This window comes from Hyla sarda, chromosome 7 (assembly GCF_029499605.1).
Source record: "Hyla sarda isolate aHylSar1 chromosome 7, aHylSar1.hap1, whole genome shotgun sequence".
Classification (NCBI taxonomy): Eukaryota; Metazoa; Chordata; class Amphibia; order Anura; family Hylidae; genus Hyla; species Hyla sarda.
The window spans coordinates 223,529,751-223,551,109 of NC_079195.1; the positions used below are offsets into that span (position 1 = coordinate 223,529,751).

General features: G+C 44.9%; 1 protein-coding gene across 2 annotated transcripts in view; it reads right to left on the minus strand.

Annotated features, from left to right (window-relative positions):
• Positions 1 to 223: 223 nt before the first annotated feature.
• Positions 224 to 21,359, minus strand: part of CACHD1 (cache domain containing 1) — a 108,443-nt gene continuing 87,307 nt past the window's right edge. For both annotated transcript variants that reach the window (XM_056532848.1, XM_056532849.1), the window contains exons 12-27: positions 20,724 to 20,841; positions 19,164 to 19,332; positions 18,939 to 19,081; positions 17,659 to 17,840; positions 16,639 to 16,749; positions 14,166 to 14,288; positions 11,439 to 11,538; positions 11,230 to 11,346; positions 9,454 to 9,614; positions 6,512 to 6,598; positions 5,908 to 6,024; positions 4,779 to 4,930; positions 3,659 to 3,820; positions 3,082 to 3,159; positions 2,902 to 3,003; positions 224 to 742 (exon numbers count right to left, since the gene is read on the minus strand). In XM_056532848.1, the coding sequence (XP_056388823.1) occupies positions 501 to 742; positions 2,902 to 3,003; positions 3,082 to 3,159; positions 3,659 to 3,820; positions 4,779 to 4,930; positions 5,908 to 6,024; positions 6,512 to 6,598; positions 9,454 to 9,614; positions 11,230 to 11,346; positions 11,439 to 11,538; positions 14,166 to 14,288; positions 16,639 to 16,749; positions 17,659 to 17,840; positions 18,939 to 19,081; positions 19,164 to 19,332; positions 20,724 to 20,841 (2,164 nt within the window). In that variant the 3' untranslated portion in view covers positions 224 to 500. The remainder of the gene's footprint in view (positions 743 to 2,901; positions 3,004 to 3,081; positions 3,160 to 3,658; positions 3,821 to 4,778; positions 4,931 to 5,907; positions 6,025 to 6,511; positions 6,599 to 9,453; positions 9,615 to 11,229; positions 11,347 to 11,438; positions 11,539 to 14,165; positions 14,289 to 16,638; positions 16,750 to 17,658; positions 17,841 to 18,938; positions 19,082 to 19,163; positions 19,333 to 20,723; positions 20,842 to 21,359) is intronic.

Consider the following 21,359-nt stretch of genomic DNA (forward strand, 5'->3'; position numbering starts at 1 on the left):
TAAGGCCCAAAACGCGTCAGAGACCATAATAATCCACCGTCTATAAAGTCCTCGACACTTAAATAAATAGTAGAAAAATAATCCTTTTCCTTAAAAATCGAGATGCAATTTTTTTTTTCTTTACGAAACTATTCACAATTCTACTCGTGACGAGTTCAGTCTGGTTTTTCTTTTTCTTTCCATTATTTAAAATATTTTTCATTTTTATTTTTTTTATAAAAAAAAAAAAAAAAAGAAAAAAAAAAAAAGGAAAAAAAAAAAAAAAGAAATATTTTCCTCTGATTTACATTTGTCTTTCTTTCTCAGGGGTCAATTCCGAAAACGTTACAGACCCATTGTGTGAGTTGCAGTCGATGTCCCGTCATCCAAAGGCAAGCAGTATAACAGGAGGGATTGAGGGGTCCGTGGAAAGTAGTTTGCATTGTTTGGCGCCATGTTATGTCAGGGGGTCCCGCACACAGCGCGGCGGCAGCACCGAGGGTCTTACTGTCCGTGGTTGATCAGCACTCGGCGTCCACAGAATGCACGGTGACCGCCGCCTGTAGGTGATGGCTGTGGTGTAACGTGGGGTGGTGGAGTCTATAGTGGTGGTGGAACTTGTGGCTCAGTAGAGCAGCAGTCTGGGGCGGGGTGTCGGGTTCTAGCTCCTCGTCGTGGTTGCCCACGTCCACCCCCGCTGATAACGGGTCGTTGTTACACGGAGGGTTCTCGCTGTCCTCCTGCGGACTCATGGTGCTGTAGCCTAAAAGAGACACAAACAACATCCTAAAATACTTAAGGAAACAGGTGAAAAGGAGTCGTCCTCTATTTCTACAATGACGACCTCTACGACACTGATGAAGTAACTGCAGTAATGATCATCAGGCAGACAATGCTCTGTGAGCTAAACATATCAGCAGCGCAAAGCTGATACAGTCCTCCCCCAACATGGCCTCAGGTTACAATATTTTCTGGATCATTGTAACTTGAAACCAGACTCACCATACAATGTACAGACAGTCCAGATGCACTGACTGGTGTCTGGTATCGCCCCCTACAGTACAGGGAGGTATTACATGTTCTCTACTACTCTTTACCTGTATTACTGAAGTGTATGCACTGACTGGTGTCTGGTAGCGCCCCCTACAGTACAGGGAGGTATTACATGTTCTGTACTACTCTTTACCTGTATTACTGAAGTGTATGCACTGACTGGTGTCTGGTAGCGCCCCCTACAGTACAGGGAGGTATTACATGCTCTGTACTCTTTACCTGTATTACTGAAGTGCATGCACTGACTGGTGTCTGGTAGCGCCCCCTACAGTACAGGGAGGTATTACATGTTCTGCACCAGGATTAGCTGCTCCTTTGGACACCAGGTGAGGGCGGCTCCATTACTTTTTTAGGACACTGTGTATTCTGTACAGGACCCTGAAGAAGCTCCTGTCCTCTACATAGACAGTGATTACAGCTCCAGCAGATCTTTATTACTTTTATATGTAAGGATTTGCTTTATCTGTATAATTTTTCTTTAATCCTCACCCTTTCTTATTTTTGGATGACATTTTGAGGCTTCAGAACCAATTACCAGGTTTCCATAGAGTTCTGGTCTCACCTTACAATGGTCGTCCTGGGACCCATTAATATTGTAACTTGAGGGACCACTGTTTTTTGTTACAATGTATCAGCCTTGAGTTTGGACTTTGTTCATATCAGTGATTTTCCTCTCATTGTCCTATCGCACTATAGGAGCGCAAAAAACAAAAGATCACCAGCACCGGATCTACTGAATGCCAAACACCGACTCTGCCTGACAAATCCCATTGGCCAATCCAATAAAGAGGCGCACATGTTTTTATTATTTTTTGGGGATATTGGTCTACAAACTATTTTGTCTAACAGAATCAACAACTCTGTGTAAACACGGCTTTAGAACACAGTGAATGGTCTAGGACAGTGGTCTCCAAACTGTGGACCTCCAGATGTTGCAACACTACAACTCCCAGCATGCCCGGACAGCCAACGGCTGTCCGGGCATGCTGAGAGTTGTAGTGTTGCAACATCTGGAGGTCCACAGTTTGGAGACCACTGGTCTGGGCTTGACACAAATTGTAGCCCATGCTCCCCTGTACATTATTTCGGCAGAAAACTTTAAAGGGGTTCTCCAGGAATACAAAACCAAAACTAATTTTTTCCAAAAACAGTGCCACCTCTGTCCTCAGGTTCTGTGTGGTATTGCAGCTCAGTTTCACTGAAGTGAATGGAGCCAAGTTGTATATACCAAACACAACCTGAGGACAGGGGTCGAGCTGTTTTACACAGAAATTAGCTCTGGTTTTCTATTCCCGGTACAACCCCTTTAAAGGGGTACTCCAGTGGAAAAACTTTTTTTTTTTTTTTTTAATGAACTGGTGCCAGAAAGTTAAATAGATTTGTAAATTACTTCTATTTAAAAATTTCAATACTTTCAGTACTTCTTAGCAGCTGTATGCTACAGAGGAAATTCTTTTCTTTTTGAATTTCTTTTTTTTGTCTTGTCCACAGTGCTCTCTGCTGACACCTCTGTCCGTATCAGGAACTGTCCAGAGCAGCATAGGTTTGTTATGGTGATTTTCTCCTGCTCTGGACAGTTCCTGATACGGGCATCAGGTGTCAGCAGAGAGCACTGTGGACAAGACAAAAAAATAAATTTAAAAAAATAAATGAATTTCCTCTGTAGCATACAGCCACTAATAAGTACTGGAAGGGTAAAAGGCGCATTTTCGGATGGTCCTGGTCATATTCTGCCGGAGCCCGCTATTTGCAGAATGTTTGCCCATGTTTTCCGGCGGGACATTCCGCGAAATTTCCATCATGTCAATATACCCTAACAAAGTAGCGAGACCTGATCTTTTCACACAGGTCATTACTTTTCTCTCTTACCATGATCACTTTCTGTTCCCGACCGTCCCCAGTACCGCCGCCGCCGTTCCGGGCTGTGCGCGTGTCTTTCGATCACTGCCGCGATGAAGCGGGTGTTACTGACTGGAGGAGTAAACGCAGAGCGTTAGGTTCGCTGTTCACACATCTGAGATGGGTGGAATTAGATGGCGAGTTACTTACTGATCCCGCGGTCCTCGTGGCTGTCGTCGTCTCGCTCGTCGCGGTCGTTTTCCAGGTTGGACATGCGCACGGACATCTCTGCAGAGAAAGCGCAGGAGATAAATGTACTATATTTTTTTCTCTCTCTCCAAAAACAGCGCCACATCTGTCTGTTTAGGGTATTACATCCAACGCACTGGGGTCCAATGATTTGCGCTAAAGGAGTGCGTCCACCACAGAAACACATATAAGGCAATTTTTCCCAACCAGGGTGCCTCCAGCTGTTGCAAAACTACAACACCCAGCATGCCCGGACAGCCGTTGGCTGTCCGGGCATGCTGGGAGTTATAGTGTTGCAAAAGCTAAATGCACATTGGTTGGGAAAACTGGTATAGGGGATACGAGACTGACCGCGCTAGGTTCGACCACTGTGCCCCTTCATGGTCTTGACCGCGGCATCTGAATAGCTAAATGGCCAACGGCTATCCGGGCATGCTGGGAGTTGTAGTTTTGCAACATCTAAAAGGCACACTGGTTGGGAATCAATGATAAAGGGGATAAGGGACTAATTACTTAGTGGATTAAAGAGGTTCCTTACCCTGCGCTGCCAGCGGAGACATGTGCTGGTGGCTTCTGCGATGAATCTGATGTCTGTAAGCGTAGACGGCAAGGACCAGCACCATTATGCAACCCATTATACCTCCGGCTACCGGACCGACGGGGGCGCTTTTTATCATATTCAGCGTTATCACCTCGTCACCTGCAGGACATGACATGGATGTTGCGTTTAAAGGGGTATTCCCAATGAAATTTACTTATGGGGGATAAGTGTTCATATGGCAGGGGGTCACATTGGTTGGATATGGAATACATGTGAATTAGAATGCTGCTAAAGGGGTATTTCGAGTGCAAATTGCTTATTCCCTATGCACAGGACAGGGGATAAGTGTCGGCTCACTGGGACCCCCTGTAGGAGCCAAAAAGGGCCCTAACTCCATTGGTTTAAATGGTGCAACAATTTGTGCATGCACGCCACCACTCTATTCAGGGCCAAGTACAGTGCTCCACTTTCTTTGGTAGCTTCATAGACCAGTGTTTTCCAACCAGGGTGCCTCCAGCTGTAGCAAAACTACAACTCCCAGCATGCCCGGACAGCCAAAGGCTGTCCGGGCATGCTGGGAGTTGTAGTTTTTCAACAGCTGGAGGCACCCTGGTTGGGAATCAATGCCATAGACAATGAAGGTGATGGCAGTGCGCATGCTCGAATCTCTGGAAGGGGCGCGCATGCTCGAATCTCTGGAAGGGGCGCGCATGCTCGAATCTCTGGAAGGGGCGCGCATGCTCGAATCTCTGGAAGGGGCGTGCATGCTCGAATCTCTGGAAGGGGCGCGCATGCTCGAATCTCTGGAGGGGGTGCGCATGCTCGAATCTCTGGAGGTGGTGCGCATGCTCGAATCTCTGGAGGTGGTGCGCATGTTTGAATCTCTGGAGGCTGGAGGGGGTCCCCACCCCGCTATCTGACACTTGTTAAATAATTATAGAATATTCCAAACGGTTATGCACCCTGCAATAAATAGGAATACTTCAATAATGTCCAATTTAATTTATTCATAAATAAAAATAAATAAAATTAACATGCAATTAGGGCACCTCAACATTTGCAGACATCCCAATATAGTCCCAACCTCCCTCCAACCAATGCTAAGCATACACCTTACCAATAGACCCCAGATCGTCGGCATAAGGGCTCTTGGCTCCCACAATGCCCCCGAAGCATTCCTTCTGCAGGGCACAATATGGGCGATCTAGGTGGGTCTTTCCATCGCTGTCCACCACACACCACTCACAGTCCAGGACCCCGAAGCAATAACTAGAGAAGAGAGAAGGACTTTAGGGTCTGGTGATCAAATGAAATATATGCTGGGCCAAAAACTATAGCTATAAAAGAGTTTAGTCTTAAATTGGCCTTGTGTCACCTTGGACAGACCAATAGTAAAACACATAAAAGGAAACTTTGTAATATATATCTTATTAGACAAAAATGCTTCTTTCTCCTGTTATCAAACTATCTCTCTCCCCCTCCTGCTGCTCAAATCATCTTCTCTGAAAATCAGCTCAGCTTTGTCCTGTGTCTTCAAGACAAGCAATACAAGTCTATGGAGGAGGGAGCTCAAGACAAGAAATAAAAGTCTATGGAGGAGGGAGCTCAAGACAAGCAATACAAGTCTATGGAGGCGGGAGCTCAAGACAAGCAATACAAGTCTATGGAGGCGGGAGCTCAAGACAAGGAATACAAGTCTATGGAGGCGGGAGCTCAAGACAAGCAATAAAAGTCTATGAAGGAAGGAGCTCAAGACAAGCAATACAAGTCTATGGAGAAGGGAGCTCAAGACAAGGAATACAAGTCTATGGAGGAGGGAGCTCAAGACAAGCAATCCAAGTCAATGGAGGAGGGAGCTCAAGACAAGGAATACAAGTCAATGGAGGAGGGAGCTCAAGACAAGGAATACAAGTCTATGGAGGAAGGAGCTCCGCCCACCACCTCTAGAAGAACTGTAAATTATATGTGAAGCCTGCAGAGTAAAAATCTGCAGAAAAACACTGTATACATGTTATGTAACTGCCAGAAATAGTGCTGCTCCACACTTTAAGGTCACAAAATATGAAATATATGAATAGGATGCTAAATTTAGCCAGACGATGGCTTAAAATGGTAACAATGGTTATATTACAAAGTAAATTCTTCTTTCACAACAGCTTTATAAATAAAAATTTTTAGACCCTCTATAAATTCATTTTCCCCTTCAGGACAGTATATGTCATCTGTAATAGTAATCATCACCGTACCCGCTCTCCATCCTCTGGTTACATCCGGTGTTGACGCACTGTGCCAGGGCATCTTGGAGGTTTGGGTCCAGTACTGTGAAAGTCATGGGCTCCTGATGGACCTCACAACTCGGGTTCCTGGAGGGTGGGAGCAATAGGTGGACATTTTACTGTCATAGTTACTTGTAATACACATCTATCTAGATGCCTAGAGCAGTGTTTTCCCAAACAGTGTGCCTCCAGCTGTTACAAAACTACAACTCCCAGCATGCCCGGACAGCCAACGGCTGTCCGGGCATGCTGGGAGTTGTAGTTTTGCAACAGCTGGAGGCACACTGCTTGGGAAACACCAGCCTTGTAGATATAGAGCAAATCCTCCCGATGTATACTGCAAAATCATTGTGATTAGACCTTATCAGAAACCTGTGAAAAGTCTCCATCGCCACCTGGTGGTGATGCTGAGCTATAGCAGGAATAGATATACACTGAACCAACTTCAAAGCCCAAATTAAACATTTTAATTGACTGTGTCCCTGCTTCTTAGGAAACCTCTGTCATATGAAGCATAACTCAGCGACTATAGCTGTCAGTAGAGTGTGGATTACCCAGGTACAGGGGCTCTTACCTGCTTTCTGCATTTGTTAAATTGCCGGTACACTCGTTCACCTCCAGGGGGCACTCACAGGGACATTCACACTCATTCTGTTCCATCCTGAGAACCAGAAAACACCATTAAGTAGGTTCAAATGAGAGATTATTGTGTTATCAGCAACTGCATAGACAATATATAGTTATTTATATTATATATATATATATATATATATATATATATATATATATATATATATATATATATATATATATATATATATATATAATGCGTACACCACGCACGCCGCAGTCATTTACATAAGAGTTTTTGGAGTTTTGTCACGGGTCCAGCTCTGTCGCTTTGTTACCATCCGGTGTAAATTAGTTCTAATCACAATTGGATACATTAACCCTATATCATTAGTTACTTTTTAAATAAAATAATAATATCAAAGATTATACGTCGCTGCTTCAGTATTTCAATATCACAGACTCCTTCTCGGAACTGGTAAGAAGGAAACGAACTTCCCCATTCTTAAAGGATCTCCCCGATATAATGTTGAGAGCAATTAACCCCTTAGCGACCAAGCCAATTTGAGCCTTATTGCCTAAATTTTTTATTTTTTTTTTAAGCGTCGCATTTTAAAACATAAATATTTTATCGTGGCATTAATTATTTATTTTCTTTACAGTTTTCATCATGAGGGATAAATATTTATATATTTTTATAGTTTGGGTTGTATTGCGGTGATAACACATTATTTTTTTTAAATTATTATTATTATTTTAAAGGCGTACTGCAGCCATATTAACTTATCCCATAGCCACAAGATAAGGGATAAGTAACTGACCGCTGGGACCCCCTGTGATCTCCGGAACAGGACCCTGTCTCGCTCAGCGAGGAGCACGTGTCGTCTTCCGCTAGACGACACGCGGTCCATTCATTTCTATGGGTGCGCGATGATGCCCGAGTGCTGGCCTCAGGTCTCCTCGGAGCTCCTATAGAAATTAATGGAGCGCGTGTCTTGTATCGTATGCGCTACTTTCGGGTCCTGGAGATCATGTGGGGTCCCAGCGGTCGGACCCCCCACGATTAGTTACTTATTCCCTATCCTGTAAAATGGCGCATACGTTTATTTTGGCTGCAGTACCCCTTTAAATTTTATACTGATATCTTCAGGACGCTGCTATAGAGACCCAAGGCCCCCGGGAGATCCAGAGGTTTCTTGGGTCCACACCGTTAAACATGGCGGCCCTGCTGTCATAATAAGACAAATTCATATGATCACAGAACAGGAGACCCATGCCAGGGGGCGGACTTGTCTAAGGCCCCATTAATGACCACAGAAGAAGGGGTTAATTATGTAATGAACAGCTACGCAACTTTCTACTAAACGCTGGAGATTTCTGCTTGCTGTCAATGAATGGAAACATTCTTAGGGCCCATAGAGATGGCTCAGCTGCACCATGTCCGGCAATGCGTTTCCGAGCCGCCTCCGCCGAAAGAACAAACATGTTCATTCATTCAGCAGTGTCCGGAATCTGAATTTCCACTGCGGAAATACAGTGGTCCCTCAACATACGATGGTAATCCGTTCCATATGGACCATCGTTTGTTGAAACCATCGCATGTTGAGGGATCCGTGCAATGTAAAGTATAGAACAGTGGTCTACAACCTGCGGACCTCCAGATGTTGCAAAACTACAACACCCAGCATGCCCGGACAGCCAACGGCTGTCCGGGCATGCTGGGAGTTGAAGTTTTGCAACATCTGGAGGTCCGCAGGTTGAAGACCACTGTTAGAGGAAGTTGTACTCACCTGTCCCCGCCGCTCCGGACCGTCACCGCTGCCCTGGATGTCGCCGTCCATCGCTGTCGCCGCGTCCCCGAGGTGTCCCCGACGCTCCGGCAAGGCCTCTGCTTCCCCGGCATCCTCGCTCTCCGATGCCGCCATCACGTCGCTACGCAGGCCGCTCCTATTGGATGACGGGACGGTGTGCGCGGCGACGTGATGACGACGATGGAGAGCGCCGACGATGCAGGGCATCCCGAAGAGGACGCGCCGGAGCCCCGAGGACAGGTAAGTGATCGTCAGCGGACCACACAGGGCACCATAAACGGCTATCCAGGGGCAACTGAAGCAGTCTGCGCTGCAGGATAGCCGTTTATGCGATGGCCCCGACATACAAAAGCATCGAATGTTGATGCTGCCTCTGAGAGGACATCGCATGTTGAAATGATCGTATGTTGGGGCCATCGTAGGTCGAGGGGTCACTGTACAACAATGTGCGCAGTGCCGCAGAATCACATTGAAAATAATGGGAGGCTGCTGCATCTGAATTGCACACTGGATTCTGCTCAGGAATTCCGCTGTGTGAATGAACCCGAACTGACATCAGAGGCTGAAATGTATCACAGGTTTATAGTCTACACTGGGTACAGGGTTGAACAGTGGATGGTTTGTTACCCTAATACCCCAGGCTGATACATTTTATCTGTATTGCTATGTTGTAGAAACTTAAAGGGGTACAAACTGTTCCGAACGCTGGAGCCGGGAGCTCGTGATGTCATAGCCCCGCCCCCTCATGACATCACACCCCACCCCCTCAATGCAAATCTATGGGAGGGGGCGTGAGCTGTCACGCCCCCTCCCATAGACTTGCATTGAGGGGGTGGGGCGTGACATCATGAGGGGGGCGGGGCTATGACATCAAAAGCTCACGACGTCGGCTCTAAGCATCCAGAACATTTTGTTCCAAACGCTGAGCAGCGGAGTACCCCTTTAATGAGTAAAAATAACAATAGAACTAGCGCTAGAAGTAATTTACAAACCAGTTTAACTTTCTGGAGCCAGTTGATAAATATATGAAAAAAAGTTTTTTCCTGGATAACCCCTTTAAAAATGGAAAGAAATCAGAGAGATGCAGGGCTTTTCATATCTTATATATTGCTAATGGATTCTTGCGGTGTCCTACCTGTGACAGTTCAGGCACAGCCGGTCCACCATGCTGCAGGCGCAGAACGCCAGGGAGTCGCAGGTCTCATTCACTATCCCCACAAAGGCGTTGGTTCCGGGGATCCTGGTCAGACGGTACTTGGAGCAGTGGCTGCCATGGACGAGATTGGTCAGATCCCCCTGCAGAAAAGAAAGATACAAATAAAAATTCATTAATAAATTACATTAATTATCTAATCTCGCCATCACTGGCAGTAGAGATGCTGTGGTGTATTTTATATATATATATATATATATATATATAATAGGCCTGTACTGGGGAATTACTATTTATGCTATTTCCGAATACAGACAAAAAGACGACTTACCATAGAACTGGTCCCTACTTGTAGGTCCCCCGTCCCCCCCCCCCCCCCCCCCCCAAGGCGGAAAATTAACTTTCTGTCTACAAAAAAATTGTTCCCATCTGTAAATCTCCAGCTGCTGAAAACTACAACTCCCAGCATGCCATGACAGTGCAAATTTTACCAAAGCAATGGTGATTAGCTACAATTCCCAGCATGTGCCAAAGTGTTAAAGGGGTACTCCAGTGGCAAACTTTATTATCATTATTTTTTTTAATCAACTGGTGCCAGAAAGTTAAACAGATTTGTAAATTACTTCTATTAAAAAAATCTTAATCCTTCCAGTACTTATTAGCTGCTGAATACTACAGAGGAAATTATTTTCTTTTTGGAACACAGAGCTCTCTGCTGACATCACGAGCACAGTGCTCTCTGCTGACATCTCTGTCCATTTTAGGAACTGTTCAGAGCAGCATATGTTTTCCATGGGGGTTTTCTCCTACTCTGGACAGTATTTAAAATGGACGGAGATGTCGGCAGAGCACTGTGCTCGTGATGTCCGCAGAGAGCTCTGTGTTCCAAAAAGAAAAGAATTTTCTCTGTAGTATTCAGCAGCTAATAAGTACTGGAAGGATTAAGATTTTTTTTTATAGAAGTAATTTACAAATCTGTTTAACTTTCTGGCACCAGTTGATTTAAAAAAAAATAAAAATAAATAAAAGTTGTCCACCGGAGTACCGCTTTAATGCAGTGGTCTCAAACTGTGGCCCTCCAGATGTTGCAAAACTACAACTCACAGCATGCATTGTCCGCCATCCTGTTCCCATTCTGGATATTCTGGATTTAAAATAAATGGTTCTCACTGGTGACTCTTCAGAGGTTGCAGAACTACAACTCCAAACATGCCCTGACCAACGAAGGATACTATCGGGGCATGCCGGGAGTCGTAGTTTTGAAGCAGCTGCAGAGCAACAGATAAGCACCATTTCTTTACTCAGGGCACGCTGGGAGTTGTAGTTATGTGACAGCTGGAGAGGCACAGGCTGGGAACCATTGATTTAATGCAGTGGTCTCAAAGTGCGGCCTTCCAGATGTTGTAAAACTTTAACTCCCAGCATGCCCGGACAGCCAACGGCTGTCCGGGCATGCTGGGAGTTGAAGTTTTGCAACATCTGGAGGGCCACAGTTTGAGACCACTGATTTTATGATCATTTTTATGTCATTTTATGCGTACAAGTGAACTTTTACATTGAACCCAATCCTTATCGCTTCCAGCACATCTCTTCCTTAGAAGTGGCGCATTTGTCTGAAGATTTTTACGGTAAAAAAAAAACTAGGTCAGGAGACACAAGGCTCCATCTCGATAATGATATCCGGAGAAACTCATTATCGCGGATCGCCCGAGTCTCCATCAAGCGCTCCCCCCCCCCCCTCCCCTGAAGAAGACTCACCACTAGGCTGGTGTTAAACTTGTAGAATCGCTGGACGGTTCTGTCGCTGAAGCTGTTGCACAGATTCTTTTTAACGAAATTCGGGTGGTTGAGGATGTCGTTGGCGACCAGAGGTTCCTGGGAAGAATTAAAGGATAAAATATGGGAGCTGTGATGATAGGATTTATTTTTTTGGCACCACAGGAGGGTGAAAGGAAGGGTAGTGGTACCTTATGGGTGATGTGCTGCTGCTCCACCGGGGCGTGGCCTTTCGGGTCAATGAGCGTAGGATGCGCCACCAGGTAACCTCTGTCCTCCATGATGAAGCACCTATGAGAGCAATGGCAACTGGTCAGAACATGGGGGGGATGGGAGAAAGGGAACTCTTTAAAGGAGTACTCTAGCAAAAAATAACTTATCCCCTGATAAGTAGCTGATCGCGGGGGTCCAATAGCTGGGGCCCCTTGCGATCACTGGGACAGTGAAGAGCGCGTGTTGTCTACCGGTAGACGGACACGCTCCATTCATTTCTATGTGAGCTCCGTTGATGCCCGAGAGCTGTACTGATGTCTTATTGGCGCTCCCATAGGAATGAATGGAGCCGGCACGCGTTCCTCACTGAGCGCCGGGTCCTGTCCCGGTGAGGGCAGTGGCTCCAGTAGTCGGGTCCCGTCCCGGGGAGGGCAGGGGCTCCAGTAGTCGGATCCCCAGATCCCCCGCAATCAGCTACTTGTAGATGATTGCTACATTTTAGTATTTAGAAACGGGGCGAGGTCGCCCTTGACAATTTGGCATGAATAGAAACTTGTGAGATGAGCTATGATTGGCTAAAGCTGCACACGCCCCCCTCAGCATTCCAGACTGCATTTCCTGATTTTGGAGTCCAAAGTCTGTGAAAGACATGGGGTAAAACGCGTATGCGTAATATTTTGACGGAGATCTCCTTTAAATGGGCACTGTCATTAAAACTAGTTGTTGCTATTGCACTCAATATGGTAGATAAAACATTTTTCTAATGTACTTTGTTTTAAAAAAAAAACAACAAAGTTTTCTATGTTTTGTGTTTAAAAAAAAGCTGCCACTAGGTGTCTCCCTACTTGTCCAGAGCACATTTCCCCCCCCATGTCTTGCACAGACTTTGGACTCCTGCTGGCCTGGCATTAGTCCAAAATCAGGAAATGCAGTCTGTGTGCTGCCTTGGCCAATCATAGCTCATCTCACACTGAACTGCTCTGGGCTATATGTAGCAGAGTGAGGGAGGAAGTTCTCCCCTGTATGGCTTCAGATGATGTCACGCCTGCTGGGGAACGCCCCTTCCCAGTCTGTGAATCTGACTGAGACTGAGCAGAAAATACAGAGCAATATCAAGGTAGAAAACTATCATGATGGGGCAGTGACCTGGGAGGAGTATAACATTTAACAAGATCATAACTTGCTGCTAATAGTATCCCACGCACGGGTGACTGAGCCGGGGGAATGCAGAGGCCCAGAGAATAAGAAAAACACACAAAAGGTAAAAAAGATGGCGGCGAGCAGCTACAATAGCAAACAATGAAAAGCTCTGCAACTTTCAAATTTACTTTTGTTTCAAGATCTCTGCTTGATATCAATGAACGGGAACTGATCATATAAATACACTTTATGCTGCCATCGGGACAGGTTTCTATTAAATCAAAGCAAGCAGAGATCTTAAAATGTAAACTCGAATAAATTAATTAAAAACAGATAAAAGAAAAAATATTGGATACAATGAATGAGCTTCATTTGCAGAAACCAGAATAACCCTATTTAAAAAATGCTACATTTTAAAGTGTAGAAAAAACGCATACAAAGCAACTTTTTGACAAGTCGCAAGTTTCGATTAGTCGGGGTCTCTGTGCAGAGACCCCCACAGATTGGGGGGGGGGGAGGAGCAAGGAAGAGAGTGTGCTAAAGCGCTTCACTCCCCGGCTTTCAATGATCTATCTTGCAGCCTTATTATAAGTCTATGGCAGTGTTTTCCAAATCGCGTGCCTCCAGCTGTTGCAAAACTACAAGTTCCAGCATGTTGAGATAGAATGGTGGCTCCTCAGCTGTTGCAAAACTACTCCTGGCATGCTGAAAAAGCCAGGTGGTTCTCCAGCTGTTGCAAAACTACAACTCCCAGCATGCCCGGACAGCCAAAGGCTGTCCGGGCATGCTGGGGGTTGTAGTTTTGCAACAGCTGGAGACACACCGGTTAAGAAACCCTGGCCAAAGGCTGTCTGGGCATGCTGAGAGTTGTAGTTTTGCAACAGCTGGAGACACGCTGGTTAGGAAACCCTGGACAAAGGCTGTCTGGGCATGCTGGGAGTTGTAGTTTTGCAACAGCTGGAGACAAGCTGGTAAGGAAACCCTGGCCAAAGGCTGTCTGGGCATTCTGGGAGTTGTAGTTTTGCAACAGCTGGAGACACGCTGGTTAGGAAACCCTGGACAAAGGCTGTCTGGGCATGCTGGGAGTTGTAGTTTTGCAACAGCTGGAGACAAGCTGGTAAGGAAACCCTGGCCAAAGGCTGTCCGGGCATGCTGGGAGTTGTAGTTTTGCATCAGCTGGAGGCACTTTGGTTGAGAAATATTGGTTTATGGGGCCGTCCAGAGAAGCTGGACAGAGATCGCTGCGAACCCGGGAGTGAAGTGCCTTACCGTGCACTTTTCCCTGTTCGTTCTTCTGATTGGTAGGGGTCTCAGCAATGAGACCCCAAGCTACCAAAACTTTTAAATGACGGGTGTGATGAGGTTTTAAATCAAGCCAAATTGTCAAAGGCGACCTCGCCCCCCCGTTTCTAAATACTAAAATGTAGCAAAACCTATATATATCGACAGCAACAACCATAGCAAAATGTTCCTTCAGTCGCTGATTGACATGGAGTCAAACAGAGGAGCAGAAAACATTGACAGCGCCTACGTAAAAAGTAAAGCGACTCTAACGGAGATCTCACCTTATTTTGTTCCCGCCATCTTGGTTACAAACCGGAAGCAGCTCCATCAGGACTTTGTAGAAGTATCGCAGCGTAAAGTCAATGCCCATGACGGCGACGGTGTGGCCAGAGGAGGCCTGGGAACTGCAGGAATACAAAGATGGAGGATTATTTAACCACTGACTAGTCGGGCAAAATTTTTTTTTTCCGGACTGTAAAACCGCGATCTTCTGTGGATTTCAGTAGGTCAACAAAAACTGATACAGTCCAAAAAATGGCCTGACAGGTGTCACTGGTGTTGAAAAGAATGGGGTACAGCACGATGTCTGTGGCGTATTCCCCAAATGTGATGTGAATGCAGCCTAACATTTCGATTTTGCTAAAATGTTGCAGCTCAGGTTTGGTTCACCATGGCTAGAATATTATATATACAAGGAAAATGCAGCAGCACTCCGGTTCGGATGAAACTGGTGTTCGGCTTTGTGATCACCATTTATTGCATTATGTATGAAATGTAAATTTATGCATAATTATGTATGATGATGTCACACATGCACTGCCTATTTAAAGAGCCACTTGTGCAGCTTTTACTTGCTCGACAAAGACCGTGTGAGACGGTCGAAACGTTGTTTTTTTTTTTTTACTTGACGAATAAAGCCTAACACCAGTTTCATCTGTACCGGAGTGCTGCTGCATTTTCTCTGGTAATTTTGCGAGCCCTACCTGGGCCGGACCAGCCTTCATCGGGATACTTCACAAGGGAGTGTGGTTCTCCTTCTAGAACAGTGGTCCCCAAACTGTGGCCCTCCAGATGTTGCAAAACTACATTTCCCAGCATGCCTGGACAGCCGTTGGCTGTCCAGGCATGCTGGGATTTGTAGTTTTGCAACATCTGGAGGCGAACAGTTTGGGGACCACTGTTCTAGAACCTAGATTTTTATATATATATATATATATATATATATATATATATATATATATATATATATACATATATACACACACACACACATCTCTAGGTCTATCTATATAATCAAAAATAGCCAGCACAACTACCTAATACACGGCTGAACGCTGCTGTGGCAAATACTAAGTATACAAAAAAGAAAAGAAGGTTGCAGCAGCATTCTTGGAAAAAAAAATGGAGGCTCTTAGCGCACTTTTTGATCAAAACGTGTCCCCCCATCCACTACGCGGAGGTGGCCTCATTTCGGATGGGACCCCAACACTTATTCCACTCACCTCTGCTGGGCATAAGGCCTCTGAATGGGTGACAAGTTGTTTTTGCTGTGCAATTTTTTTGGGGGGGGGGGGCCCTCCTGTAGCCGTGCACCCCTCCCTGTTCACGGGAGGTGTTTTAAATTGATCGTGGATCCAGCATGTCACCCAGTCAGAGGCCATATGCCGAGCAGAGGTGAGTGGAATAAGTGTTATGGTCCCATCCAAAATGAGGCCAACTCCGCGTGATGGATTGGGGGGGGGGGGGGGGGGGGGGATCATGACGGGACACGTTTTGATCAAAAAGTGCGCTAAGAGCCTCCATTTTTTGACAAGAGTGTTGCTGCAACCTTCTTTTTTGTGTGTATGATAGATAGATCTGTACTTGTGTATAAAGGTCTCACACCAGTACAGAATAGTAGTGTATATGGAGTGTAGATATCAAGTATATCTGTAAGTGTATATACATGAATCTGATACATAAATACATCCACAGCAGCCAGAGTGTGAACTTTCCATAATGTACCTGGGTTAGGCTGGGGGCTCACACCACGTTTTTGCAATACAGTCCCCGTATACATTTTCAATGTGAAAACCGTACGGAACCATATTGAAAACCGTATGCATTGACTCCGTATGACTCCATTGAAAACCGTATGCCAAAAGATGCATCCGGTTGTGTCCGTTTTGCATCCTGTACGGTTTTGTCAGTTTTTTCCCGTACCCAAAACCGTAGCCTACCACGGTTTTTGGTGAAAAAACATATTGAGACGTATACTTTTATTTCTTTTTAACATGGGAGTCAATGGGAACCGTACAGAGCCGTATGTGCGTACACCATGCGGTTTTTGTCTTTGCAGTTTTTTTTTCTTGGAATTTAAATCAAACAAGTGTAACTTTATTCATAATGGAGTGAAAAGTTTAAAACGTATACTTTTTTCCTTAAAAAAGACGTTTGTAACCGGACATCATATTCAACTGTTACGGATTAAAATTTGTACACACGTTTTGATACAGTTTAGTCAGGTTTTGAGGAATCTTTATTTTTTTTTTTTTTAATCAAAAACCTGATACGGGAACTGTATTGTTAAAACATAGTGTGACCCCACCCTTATAGTAGATTCATACTGGGAGTTGTAGTGGATCTGCAGTTGCGGAGCCACTAATTTTACTCTGTTACCAGCTCCTAGCTACAATGGTGGCACATACTGCTACAATGTATCAATCGATGGTCAACTGCAAACAAGTCACTGCCTACATAGTATCGGGTACTTACTTAGTGGACTGGACAGTGTGACTAATGGTGACCACGTAACCGGCACCTCCCACGTCCAGGTACGGTCCTGTGAACGTGATTAGTCCTGGATTGGCCAATGCATGAAGATACCTAAAGGAAAAACAAAATTAAATTAACTATTTGCTGTTATCTGCTGCAGGGCCCATTGGATAACTTTTAGTGCAGTGTTACTCAACCAGGGTGCCTCCAGCTGTTGAAAAACCTACATCTCCCAGCATGCTCTAACAAAGTTGTTATTTTGCAACAGTTGGAGAAAACACAGGTTGGCGAACACTATTCTAGATGGCAAAATGGGGTACTGGAGAATGTCAGGGCATGTTGGGAGCTGTAGTTCGGCAAAAGCTGAAGAAGACTCAGATTGGTGGTCGCAGCCTTACAGGGTGCAACATACTGCCAGGCATGCTGGGAGTTGTAGTTTTGCAACAGCTGGCAAACTATAGGTTGTCGACCATTGCACAATGGTGGGCATTCTGTACAGCATGCTGGGAGTTGTAGTTTTGCAACAGCTGGTGACCTACAGGTTGTAGACTACTGCACAAGGTGGGGGCACACTGTCAGGTATATTGGGAGTTGTAGTTTTGCAACACCTGTCGACCTACAGGTCGGAGATCACTGTGAGAGGGGGTGCATACTAAGCATGCTGGGAACTATAGATTTGCAATAGCTGGAGACCTACAGGTTGTAGACTACTGCAAAAGGGTGGCCATATTGTCAGGCATGCTGGGATTTGTGGTTTTGTAACAAATATGGCGACCACTGCCAAGTCATGCCAAGCAACCTGCCCGCACTGGATATCATGGATCTGTAAATGCCGCACAGCGGGGACCGAACCATCTTACTGATATACAGTATAATCCCGGCTTTCTATTTTCCAATTTAAATTAAATTTAAAAAATATATATATTTCACGTGATGATTTCAGATGTAATAGCGGAGACCAGCGGTGATCCCGTATCTGCTGCGCCAAACACTATAGAAGTAATGAGCGCCGGGGCTTACCATTGTCTCCTAGTGGGATCAAATGCTTTGTCCATGAGGGACCCGGGGTATATGCGCAGCACCCCATTGGGCGTTGCTATGTAACGGCGGACAATGTAACTGTTCAGACTGCTCATGTCCATCTGTCTCATCCATTCATCGGTGACGTGACTGGTAGCCATGACTTCATTTCTGACAGAAAACTGTGAGATAAAAAGGACAGGCATAGCGGGGGAGCGTTAAAAAAAAAAGCGTATAAAAGGATATTAATCTGCGGAGACGGAGGATAAAGCACAACAATAACGTTTATATTAAAAGAAAAAAAATGGAGAACAGTGGTTTGCAACCAGTGAGCCTCCAGCTGTTGCAAAACTACAACTTCCAGCATGTCCGGACAGCCAACGGCTGTCCGGGAATGCTGGGAGTTGTAGTTTTGCAACAGCTGGAGGCTCACTGGTTAGAAAACACTGGTAAGGCTATGGCTCATAGGGCTTCTGACCCTAAATCCATATTACGTTCTGCAAATTTAAGTGTGCGAGTCCCATTTGTCAGAGACTTAGCTCAGCGTGGTACGGTTGCCTCGGCAACCATACCACCTAGCGTGGCATGCGTCTCCCCACGCCGAGGCTGAAGATGGCACGGGGGCTCACAACTTCGGAATCGCACTTTAAAGGGGTATTCCTCCAGGGGGAAAAAAAGAAAGTTAAAACAGATTTGCAAATTACTTCTATTAAAAATTTTAATCCTTCCAATAATTATCAGCTGCTGAAGTTGAGTTGTTCTTTTTCTGTCTGGAAACAGTGCTCTCTGCTGACATCTCTGCTTGTCTCGGGAACTGCACAGAGTAGAAGAGGTTTGCTATGGGGATTTGCTTCTAAACTGGGAGTTTCCCGAGACAGGTGTCATCGGAGAGCACTTAGACAGAAAAGAACAACTCAACTTCAGAAGCTCATAAGTACTGAAAGGATTAAGATTTTTTAATAGAAGTAATTTACAAATCTGTTTAACTTTCTGGAGCCAGTTGATATATATATATATAAAAAAATAAAAAATAAAAATAAAAGTTTTTCCCTGGATAACCCTTTTAAAACAACAATTTCATCCCATGTGCATTTACCCCGATCACTTCAGCAGGAGCCCGATAGGTGGCGCTATCACCAAGCACAATGACACTTTTGTAACAAGGAGACAGTTTTGGCTACCAGGTCAAAAGAGACTCCAGATTACAACAAGTGAAATGTAGCAGAATACAGAGAGAGTTCAGACGTAACAGACGGTCCGGGAGATGTTCCGGCACTCACCTTCAGACCCGGGTTTGCGATGAGTCGAGTGTTATCGCTGAGATACGCCGTATAGTGCTCCACCATGCGCTTCGTCTCTGGTTGACTCAGATGCTCGTATGGAGAAGAGAAACTTCCAGCGGCCAACATGACAGTAGGACTTTCTGCAAAAATCATGCAGATATTTAGCAGATGGAACAAAGAAGAAAGGATGGAAGGAGAAGGGTCCGCGACCATCCGCTTTACCTAATGTAGCCAGCTGCTTGAAGTGGAGACAGGCGGAGGGCTGGCCGAGGAGGTCCAGGCGGTGGTACAGGAGCTTACTGCTGGGCACCGTGTTCAGGTTCTTCAGCTGTCTGACGGGGATTTCTGGCTGAATCACCACAATACACAGGATAAAGGACGTGTCCTGAACCTATAGGGAAAGTAATGAAAATGATTACAGAAAAGAAAAGAGAAAAATGTTCTGAAACCTCATAGAACTCCCTGATAGTAAAGTGTCTGCACCAAGTGTCTGTCGTCTATATACCGGGCCCCCCCCCCCTGTATCATATCATAGGAGCTCAGCTAAGCGGCTAGTAAGGAAAGGGGGTCCTGTCTACAACCATATAGACTAGAACCAACAGAAATGAGCAGAATAGTGAGTACAGCTCTGGAGTATAATACAGGATATAACTCAGGATCAGTACAGGATAAGTAATGTAATGTATGTACACGGTGACCTCACCAGCAGAATAGTGAGTACAGCTATGGTGTATAATACAGGATATAACTCAGGATCAGTACAGGATAAGTAATGTAATGTATGTACACAGTGATCTCACCAGCAGAATAGTGAGTACAGCTCTGGAGTATAATACAGGATATAACTCAGGATCAGTACAGGATAAGTAATGTAATGTATGTACACAGTGACCTCACCAGCAGAATAGTGAGTACAGCTCTGGAGTATAATGCAGGATATAACTCAGGATCAGTACAGGATAAGTAATGTAATGTATGTACACAGTGACCTCACCAGCAGAATAGTGAGTACAGCTCTGGAGTGTAATACAGGATATAACTCAGGATCAGTACAGGATCAGTAATGTAATGTATGTACAGAGTGACCTCACCAGCAGAATAGTGAGTACAGCTCTGGATTATAATGCAGGATATAACTCAGGATCAGTACAGGATAAGTTATGTAATGTATGTACACAGTGACCTCACCAGCAGAATAGTGAGTACAGCTCTGGAGTATAATACAGGATATAACTCAGGATCAGTACAGGATCAGTAATGTAATGTATGTACACTGTGACCTCACCAGCAGAATAGTGAGTACAGCTCTGGGGTATAATACAGGATATAACTCAGGATCAGTACAGGATAAGTAATGTAATGTATGTACACAGTGATCTCACCAGCAGAATAGTGAGTACAGCTCTGTAGTATAATACAGGATATAACTCAGGATCAGTACAGGATAAGTAATGTAATGTATGTACACAGTGACCTCACCAGCAGAATAGTGAGTACAGCTCTGGATTATAATACAGGATATAACACAGGATCAGTACAGGATAAGTTATGTAATGTATGTACACAGTGACCTCACCAGCAGAATAGTGAGTACAGCTCTGGATTATAATGCAGGATATAGATAACTATACATAGTGAAATGGGTGGTAGGAACAACTACATGAGACTTTAGTTTGAAAAGTTGTTTTCAGGTGGGGAAATGTGGATAACATATAGAGATTTCAGCCGCTGCATTTATTACAATGAGGAGGATTACAGTTCAGGCTGTTAGCGGGGTCTTACCATTTTCCAGGCATAGCTGACATTGTACGCCTCCTTCCCAGGGTCTCGCAGCTTGTTGACGTGCCAAGACAGGGAGGAATTCACAGGCACCGTAATAATCTGACTGCCCAGGGGGAGGCTGCGGAGGAAAAGACACTGATATGTCTAACAAATCCAAGAACCCGACATCTATCTGCAGCTCTGAGGATTGTCATCATCTGTCACCGACTGCTGCAAACCTCACAGTGTAAATACAGATCACAATACAACCGCACACTCACTGCTCCATGCATGGGAACAGAGAGGAATATTAAGGAATGTTTACATACTAGAAGCCATATTCACACCAGAAATAACACCGCACATACATCAAAGAAGCTGGGGAAATAATACCGTACATATTCAGGTGCTTATAACTACCCGCAGAGGGCAGTGTTCTAGTAGTTATATTCTTGTACATAGCGGGCAGTATTATAGTAGTTATATTCTTGTATATAGGAGGCAGTTTTATAGTAGTTATATTCTTGTATATAGGAGGCAGTATTATAGTAGTTATAGTCTTGTATATAGGAGGCAGTATTATAGTAGTTATATTCTTGTATATAGGAGGCAGTATTATAGTAGTTATAGTCTTGTATATAGGAGCAGTATTATAGT